Source organism: Protobothrops mucrosquamatus, unplaced genomic scaffold, assembly GCF_001527695.2.
Source record: "Protobothrops mucrosquamatus isolate PMUCROS unplaced genomic scaffold, P.Mucros_1.0 scaffold39, whole genome shotgun sequence".
In the NCBI taxonomy this organism is placed as follows: Eukaryota; Metazoa; Chordata; class Lepidosauria; order Squamata; family Viperidae; genus Protobothrops; species Protobothrops mucrosquamatus.
This window is the reverse complement of record NW_015386421.1, coordinates 1020100-1030162: the sequence shown is the minus strand read 5'-3', so window position 1 is coordinate 1030162 and position 10063 is coordinate 1020100. Positions and strand designations below refer to the sequence as shown.

Genomic DNA, 10063 nt, shown 5'->3' with positions numbered 1-10063 from the left:
TCCAACAAGCGGGACTGGCCTAGGGCAATTTTTAGAGGGGTTTTAATCATATTTTAATTAGACTATATTTAAATATTTCTTCTTAATTAATTTTAATTCTGTAATTGTTATTTATGTTTTTTAAATCGATTGTCAGCCGCCCTGAGTCCGCAAGGAGAAGGGCGGGATATAAATTTAATAAATAATAATAATAATAATATGTCTCCAAAAGCTTTTCCCTCTTTGGACAGCCCCCTTCTAGGTTCTGTATCAATGCTACTGTTCAGGAATTGGCAATACTGGCGGTATTTTGTTACAATCAACATTGTGGTCCCAAAAGCAGTCATAAATCAAGGACTACTTGTATGCTTATTGATTAACAAAATTGGAAGGGAATTGTGAAATTCCTCAGGACTCTGTCCATCAGTCTGATAAATCTCTGAAAATGGAACAGAATAAGACCAAATGTTGTTATATGGGTAAAGCCAAAGGAAGGAAGATTGAAAATGGGCTGGATCTGTCTGGGGGCTACATAGGAAAAAAAATCTTCTAATCTAGTGCATGTACACATGCAAAGATATACTAATACCACATAAGAAGAAGATGTGTCCAGTGGTGACTGCTGGTAAAAAAGATAGAAAGATTTAGAGAGGCAGTGCTCTGTGAGCTTCCTCTGATTTTTAATTACCTACTATTGTATTGTCCAAAATCAAATTAATGTATGTAACAAGCCAACTTGAAAGCCACAATAGTGATTCAGATAACAGTGTCTTTAGTACCAGTGATGATAAAGAACATGTTCTTATGTCCTCACCATTCCTATTTATTTTTTCCTCTTCTTTCTTCATTGTGATCTCTCTGAATCACAAATATAGCTATCTGCACAACTTTTAATTGGGACATTCCAGAATTTAAAAACATTTATGAGAACCTGATCCAGATGTTTTATGTTGCTAGGCAAGACTCGTATTATCATCCAGCAGTTCTTTTATGATCATTTAGTATTCATTTGAATATTTAGAATGTCATGTAGCTTTGTTAACATGATAAGACTTTCTCTTTCTGCCATTTTGTGAACAGTTTGCTTACATTTCTTTGATTGATTCTATGAAATGCATGTTTTCCTCTTTTGTTTTGTTTTTAAAAGAGTGAAGTACATTAGTGGGTATGTGAGGGAAACTAGCCACCATTACTTCAATATAAGAGTAGAATTTTTCTACTTCTCAGTTTATAATTTGTTTTCCTGCCTTTAAGTGGTGCATATTGCTTAAATTATACATTTAGAATTTTGATGAAAGTTCATCCTTTCCCTTCTAAAATAAAATTTAAAACATTGATCTCAGCTACTAAACTTGCCAACCTCACACATTCCTCTAATCATGCTGACTCAAAATCTTGTTACTCTTTGCATTGATTGCTGGTGCTATCTCTCTGCAGTTTGATTTCAGGCCTGGTATGTAAGTTTGGAAGCAGAGAAGGCTGAGTGCCAACTCCTAAACTAATTCTCTGTTCCTGCAGAAACATTCTGAAACTCCATGTTAGTGAAGGGACGGGGGTGGGAAAGCAGCATAATTAATCCTTCTGTAGAGCAATTCCTTAGGGAATCTTTGCCAGGGCCTGGCTAAATGCAGCTTAGAATGCTTTCTTGTGACAGTAAGCTTCCCTGCCATGCCACTGTGATAGAGCATGCAAGTGGAAGAAGAATAATTCCTCTGTGGGTTGAGCAACTCAACATTCTTGCTTTGCATGAAGATTAAATTAGTCAACAGATAACTCCAAACTTGGCAAGCAGCTGGTAGCATTAACAAGTTGTGCAAGCAAGTATAAAAATAGAGGCTCTTGTGGCACAGAGGGCCTCTGCTTTGCAGATACTCACCCTTGCATGCAGCATTTTCCAAATTTTCAGCTGAGAACATGGAAAGTAGGCTGTGGAACACTGCATTATTCATAACTTGGCAACCAGCAGCTAGGGCACGTCGCCAAAATAAGCCACTACTATAATTATAGGTGAACAAAATTCTGAATACATGTTCCTAGAAAGAGTACATTAATCAAGATGGAAGGATACCCATCTTCAACATTAGAAATCTTGTCAGTTCCTCAGTGGAGGCAGCATTCCTTCACAAGATTCCAAATCAGCCTTTTTTCAAGGTTAGCTTACAAAGATACCAAGCAGTATCTGTACAAAGATACCAAGTACAAAGATACCAAGCATACGTTCTTGTATCAAGTGGGAAAGCTAACTGCTATAGTATGTGATAAAAATGTATTCTCTCATTCTGTTTCAATTCCAGATGAATAGGGCAGTCTGTGTATTGGGCCTGTGAACATAACCCTATTCTGTCTCGGTTGTTCACTGAATATTCCATGTAATTTGTGATTGGACTACTAAATCAACTAGGGCCAGTCTCCCGTCTGCCGCAATCATTCTGTAACCCCTATGTGATATCCGAGTAAAGTTGCAATTCCAAACTAACAGAAATACTATATATTTTATACTGTATAAGTCCCTAAAACTGGGCAGAATGTGCATGTCCCAAAGGTGAAATGTTCCACATTTTATTTCAACTTTGTCTTGAATATGATTTTTTACACATTTTCTGCACATGTTTTTTCATTAGGTAACCACAAGACCTGCTTTTTTATATTTTTCCTTATTAAATACCAAAACATATAATTGTAGTCTCACAATTATATACTTTACATGGTATCTAGTAAGTGGAACCATTGGGATAGATGCAGTATAAAGTGGTTTGTTACTGGGCTACTAAAACCATCAAACAGATTTTTTGTGGGTTATTTTAGGAATAAAAAGCACTGATTGTATAGGTGGAGAAATAGTCAGACTTACTAGTATAAATAGTATATATGATCTCTGCAGTAGAAGTTTTTAAAAGAACATAACTGCATTTCATGCAACAATGTGTAGTCGGGGAACAAGAACTGATGTTTCAGAAATATAATTAGACACTAAGTGTATAGGGAGTAAATGTTAGATTTGGGGAAAAGAACATTTGAAATTATTTAAAGATGCTTATAGTTTTAAATCCTTTGTCAATTGCTGCCTTTTAATATGCTGATTGAAAGAAAATGGGATTTTTTTAAAAAAATTAATCAGTTTAAATGTGATGATATTTTAGAAAACTACTCGGTATACAGAAGAAAAGTGAAACACGTAGAAAAAAATTATCACCATAGAAAAAAATGAGATATACAATAATTATCACCATAGAAAAAAGAGATATACAAAAATGATCATGTCAGTTAATACTTAGTTGGGTAACCTTTAGCATGAATTACGGCCTTACAACGTCTTCCCATGGAGTGAACCAAGTTCTTTAGTTCTGCAGCTGTTATAATGTGAAACCAAGATTGAATTATTGCTTCTATTAACTGGGTTTTATTGCTGGGTTGCTTCTGGCTAACAAGTTTCTTTAGTTGGCTCCATAGATTTTCAGTTGGATTAAGGTCTGAGCTATTCCCAGGCCATTCCAGCAGTGGAATATGATTGTCTTGAAAGCACTTTTTGCACACAGCAGCAACATGACATGGAGCTGAATCCTGTTGAAATATAAATGCTTCATCGTCTTGGTAAAGATCATGTGCGGAAGGCTTCAGTTTGGGCTCAAGTATTTCATTAATGTATTTTTGGCCATTTATATTCCCATTAATCACATAAATTCTGCCCACACCTTTTGATATCATACAACCCCAGATCATAACAGTGACTGGGTGTTTCCCGGTACATGTAATGCAATCAGGATGCAAACCTCCTCTGATTCTTCTCCTTACATATTTTATGCCATCACTACCAAACAGGGAGATCTTGGTCTCATCACTCCAAATAACACTGTCCCATTGTTCCTCTGTCCAGGTAACATGGGTTTTAGTCCAGTTTAGCCTTTTCAACCTTTGTTTGAGAGATAAAAGTGGCTTTTTTCATGGAATTCTAGATTTTAGGCCAAATTCCTGCAGTCTGCACCGAACAGTCCTTGCACTCAACTTCACATTGCATTGTGCCATTTCATCTTGTATACACCCAGATGATTTTCTTCTATCACGTAGGCACAGTCTCTTAATTCTTCTATCATCACTTGCTGTTGTTCACCTTTTCCTGCCTTTACCAGTGTGGTTTTGTAGTGACTGAGTCTCCTTATACCTCTTCAAAAACTTAGAAATGCCACCTTTGGTTAAGTTTCCACCAATTTTTCTTCTAATTTCTTTATAACTGTAGCCTTGTTCACTTAATAATACTATTTTACATCGCTTTCTGGGTGACCAGTCAACTCTTTGCACCATTACTTTAATTTTACTACGTTTTACAAGCTCACTAAATGAAAGAACACAAAAAAACCCAACCAACTTGATAGCGATCACATAACACACTGACAAATGTCTTCTCAGCTTCAATACATGACGTCAATAACTGAATCCTACTGTGATCTGATTGGCTCATTGCCAAAACAAGATGACACTCATGCTCACTGGCTACAATCAGATGAAGGAAAGCTATCTGATATCAACCTAAGCAAGTTGTGCTTCCTTTTTCTGGTTATTTGGCTATAATTTTTCATAGAATACAGATAATTGAACAAACTTTGTTGCATTACATTTTTGATTAAATTATCTTTCCATTGATATATAATTTTATGGTACTACTCCAAAAAAAGTGGTTTTATTAGCCATCAAACCTCAAATGTACACTTTTCCTAAAAGGTTTCCACAATTTTGGCCACTACTGTAGACTATCTTGGGTGTAATGAATAAAATGCATAACTGGTTTTTTTTAACTGCACAAAATTATCTAGTGTGAAAAATTCATGCCAGTTCTGGATACAATTTAAGAATTGCACTTTTCATAGGTATATTTTCCTGTGCACTCAGATTCATTCAGATCATTTTGCTATTATTGAATTATAATCATTAATTAATAGGTTGCTATATAATTTCATATGCCATTTTTCTCTATAGATTTGTTGTTTCTTTGTATTTGTACATGTTGACTAGATGTGCCCTTAGAAAAAGCAATCTAACAAAGATTGTATTTATTTCCGTATTTATAGAAAACAAAATTTATTTGGGGAATCTCATTTTGATGTACATGTTTGTCGCCAGATAATTCCATGATAAAGAAGTTAGCAGGGAGGTAATTCATGTTCTTATGAAAAAAATTATAAGGAGCCCTGTACTTGTTTGAAGCCTTAGACCTGCAAAAACAAAGCAAAACAAAAGGATTATGTTTAAAGATGGAAAGAATAAAGAGATCAGGTGTTGAATATAGTCCATGAAATTTTATTTGTCTTGCATATAATCAATTCTAAATATATTTTACAAGGCACATATAAACAGCAGGACTATAAAATTTATGAAATGTTGTGTATGGTGTCACTGTTTATGAGGAGGAAGGGAATTTGTATTCTGTTGAAATAAACTTGAGGGGAAATTTATTTTGAAAGCATTCTGAATTCTGAAGCAAAATTGAGATGAAGGGGAATATCCAGCCACTTCTCTCTTATATATGGTCTGTTTTCATCTGGCCACTGCGGGAGCAGCAATTATACAGGAGTGGCAAAATTTTAATACTTTTCTACGAGTGATTGGAATTGGACATATTTTATTACTAGGTTGTATTCTGGCTCAATTGGAAAAGAAGGTTATATTGTTCAGTCTTGCTATATCCCTCCCTTAATAAATGTATATTTAACAATGTCTGAAGCATATGAAGTGATAATAACTAAATCAATACCTCCTTCATTGATTGTCCAGGATCTCTTCAGCGTGACGCACACAGCACTGGAGTAATTTTCCAGCTAACTAGCACCCTGATCTACAGTCCTGCTATTGATTGACCATTGTATCAGACAGGCACTGAATGGTGTTGCATATGCTTCTATTTAGCCTTCTGATTCATTCGTTTATTACTGGACAAGAGTGATCATTTGAGAGACTTCCTGAAATTGTCCAGTGAGAGTTGGACTGCTAGGATTCCTATAAACAAGCTTTTTCTATTACTGCCTGCTGCTTTCTTTCCAAGCTTCAGTTGCCTTTGGCAGGACTTTCTATCATAGATGCTATCCAGCTTAACTTTCTATCAGTTTTCATTTATTTATTTGTTAATCTTCTATATTGTTTATTAAAATAACCCAGACATGTTGTATGCAATAAATCAATGAAAATACAATAAAACAAACTTCCATAAAATAAACACTGTACTGTCTGTAAACTTTTAAAAGTTACTTACTGAAGGAAAAGTAATATACAATTTATTCCAGCAGAGCTGAGCTCTCTTTGTAGTTTTACCTGCTGAGACACTTTGTTCTTAGGATAATCTCAATTTAGCACATCTGTCCCTTCAATGTCCCATTTGGCTGCAGCAGTTACTATACCATAGAGGCCAACTATTAGGGGATAAAATAAACTTGCCAAGGTAAAATGTATATATGCCAAATATCTGTTTTACTTAAACTAGTTGGTTAGTGCAAACTTAAATTTCTGCAGAAAGTTGATGTTTTTTAAACTGTATAGGCACAGTAAGGATGAGCCTAAAGAATTGCATCCCCACTCCTTATGTGGACTTATAAGAAACCCTTGTTTTGGATTACTTGTTCACTTGAACCATGACAGAGTTGCAGTTATTAATATATTAGACAATGGCTATTCTTTTTATTCCCTCTCTATCTTTTAAACCTAATATATTTGCAGCGCATGGATTTACCCTCTGCTAGATAAGTTTCCTTCCTTTTTTATGAAGTGGAAGTTCTTCTTAGAGATTTGCTCTTAATAGTTTAGCATCCCATTGGTTAACTATTGCAAGAAAGTGCTTGACACTTACATATCAAACAATCCTTTTTTTAATGCTTGTGGTGAAATCAGAACTTTCAGAAAATTTCTCTTGTGGATGTGATACTGCTTTTTGTGAAGTGTTCACGTGCATAAGGGTTCTGCTTTTAATGTCAAATTAGCATCAGCTTGGCAAAAAGGAAGCATCATACGAAATTTATCAGTATTCTTCTTCCAACTTACCCCATTCCAGAGTACAGTACAGTATTTGCCCACGAGTTCATATATTGTCTATTTTGCTCCTTGACCTTTGCCGTTAAATCTTCTCCAATGTTGGCTGCCTGAGCTGATTCTCAAGCCTACATACTGTATAAGCTGATTTGATTCTATCTGTTTAATCACTTCTTAAGAGCCAAGACGTACCCTAACTCTATGTGGTTTGCCTACTGCACTCAACACATAATGAAATCAGCGAAATGTTTCTAAGAACTCAGCCAGCCCTGACTTTGTCATCTATTTTAGGATTACAGAAGACTCGGCAGTGACAACATTTGAGGCGCTAAAGGCTCGCGTTCGTGAATTAGAAAGGCAGCTCTCCCGTGGGGACCGCTATAAATGTCTCATTTGCATGGTGAGTAGTTTGCCAGTTCTGGTCATGAATGAGGAAATGACACTATACCTCTACTTTGGCTGTTGCAAAATGGCCCAGTTGATAGGACAAACTGCAGCATTATCCACTATTGCTTGACTCTGGAGAAAAGCACTTTTTTTCTTTCTCTGAAGTTAGTTTCAGTGTATCTGTTATAGTATGACATTGCCTTTGCCTAATGTATGGTTTTTTTGCTTTTATAAACTATATAGTTGTTGATCCTGTAAAACATATATTTATGTTTTTCTTCCTGATTTACAAAATGTAACTTAAATCATTTTAAAAATTTGATTAATGCTTAAGGCTTCAATGCAGACCATTTACAAAATTATTTAAAATAGTCCTTGATCATGGTGGCTGTGGATTATGGGAGTTGACATCACAATATTTGGAGAGTAGGAGCTGTAAATAAAGAGCACCTGACTGGTATAGCTTATTATTGAAGTGCTGAAGCTCCCTCTAGTGGATCAGAGTCTGCAGATCTCTGGATATCACTTTGTACATGTACAGTTTTACAACACAGGTTTTTTTTCATTCTAAGCTATAGCTTTAGTTTAGGAAATACCTTTTTCTGGGACACAGAATACAATTAAGTCTGTATGGAAACTATTATCTCCTCACATATCCCCAATGGAATGAATGTCAGGTGCCTTTTAACATTTACCTTTATCTCTCTAGACAGCAAGCATATATTATATTTGGCAGATATGTGTGTTTGAATGTTTGTAACAAATTTACTACAAGTATTTGTTATAGTATCTTAATGTGAAATTAGTCCAATGATTAATCAATAAAGTCAGTTGATTTTTATGCATTTTTCACAACTGAAGTTTAAAAGTCACCTTTAATTTGTTTCTAACCTACATTTAAGCATGCAGCACTATATTGTGTCTGTTCTCTTTGAGGCATAATCAAAGATATATATTTTGCCTTTTATATTTACAAATGTGCATCAATTCACAGATGCATGTAAAATCAAGCAATGGTATGGAGGTCAAATGAGAAAAAACAATCAGAGATATGTTGCCCTCACTGCATTCTGCCCTGCCCTGCATAATTCCAGATTCAGTTTTATGGTACGTGATGCAGTAACTTTACTTTATTTCTATAGGACTCATATACAATGCCCCTGACCTCCATCCAGTGCTGGCATGTGCACTGTGAGGAATGCTGGCTGCGGACTCTGGTAAGTCTCTTAATTTCTTATGTGGTAGCTTATATTAGATTCTTTTTTTCCCTAGTTGAAATTACAGCTACATGAAAATCCTCTTCAAAATACTATGCCTCTGTTTTATTTAATGGCAATCATTCTCAATGCTACCTTCTTTTGCAGTGACAGCTTTCTGTCAAAGAGCCTAGATTCTATCGTAATAGAAACAAATAGTTTACTTTTTTTCAAGGATGCCATTTGCCTGTTTTAAAAGAGGGGGGGGTTCAACAATAAGTTTTAAAAAATATGATTAAAGGTTCAATTGTTTATCTTATGTCTCACCTAGACTACTTCTGAGTTCCATCTCTGGTGCATGTACCAACAGTTTTAGAGCATACAGATTTTCCATCTAATCAGTAGATTTTTCGACTCTTCCTGTTTGTACTGTTGCACCCTCAGAGGTGGTTGGAGAACTATTCCATATTTCTAACAGTGCAGGCTGGCTGGGATGAGACTTTTATTTTATTTTATTTTTATTGTATTTTATTGTAAGGATTTATATGGCTACATAGAATAATTGTAGGTAGCTCACAAAAATCCATAAAACATAGTTAAAAATAAAGGTACCCTTCATTCATTCATTCATTCAACCATTCTACTAACTTTCTAAGTCACTCCAGTCTTCACTGACCTAAACTTTGCCGATCTTCATTCTATTTGGTTTGCAAATGAGCTGGACATATGATAGCAGCACAGTGTTAATGGGTCTTTCACATTTACATAGAGTGTAGACCTGTATGTTTTTAGCAGGATGGGCTTCACTTTGTATTCCTCTGACTATTCCATTCAGGGGCATGCAGATTGCAACTTTCCACTGGTATATGTTACTACAGGTAGTGTGAGAATTGTGAGAATCATAAGATTACAGTAGACCTCCCAACATGCCAGATCAAACATCCTTACAGCTCAACTCTCATCTTAGCCCGATGCTTGGAAGAAGAGCCAGATCTTCACAGCCCTTCAGAAGGCTAAAAGGGTAGTCATCCCTCTATCTCAAGTGGGAAGCTGTTCCAAAGGACTGGGATGGCCACCAAGAAAGCAAGCCTCCAAGGTCATATCAGATGGCAACATTTCAAGGAGGGGACTTGAAGCGCACCTACCCTGTCTAAACCAATAGGACTAGCAGATACCCTCAGGGAGAGGTAATCCTGCAAGTAACTGGCTCTGAGACTCTTAGGGAACTCTGTTCCCCTAAGACATAGTCGATTAGTTTTAATTGTGCTGTCATGCTTTTATTATCCATCTCTTCGTTTCCCCATCCTTTTGTAGAAAGCTTCTTTAAATTGGCTTTGCAGGATAGACTATTCTCCTTCAGTGAGTGTTGGGTATTCAGTTAATGTAGTGCAGGGGAGATTTGCAGCTACAGGTAGTAGAATTCATAATTCATATTATATGAGAATGTGAGAAAGTATGAATAAAATGTTTTTATATGAGTGAAAATGTGC

The 10063-nt window shown here is 35.8% G+C and overlaps 1 protein-coding gene across 3 annotated transcripts in view; it reads left to right on the top strand.

Moving 5' to 3' along the window:
• Nucleotides 1–10063, top strand: part of RNF220 (ring finger protein 220) — a 333204-nt gene that overhangs the window by 312022 nt on the left and 11119 nt on the right. For all 3 annotated transcript variants that reach the window (XM_029283207.1, XM_015811346.1, XM_015811345.1), the window contains 2 exons: nt 7282–7390; nt 8520–8594. In XM_029283207.1, coding sequence (XP_029139040.1) covers nt 7282–7390; nt 8520–8594 — 184 coding nt within the window. The remainder of the gene's footprint in view (nt 1–7281; nt 7391–8519; nt 8595–10063) is intronic.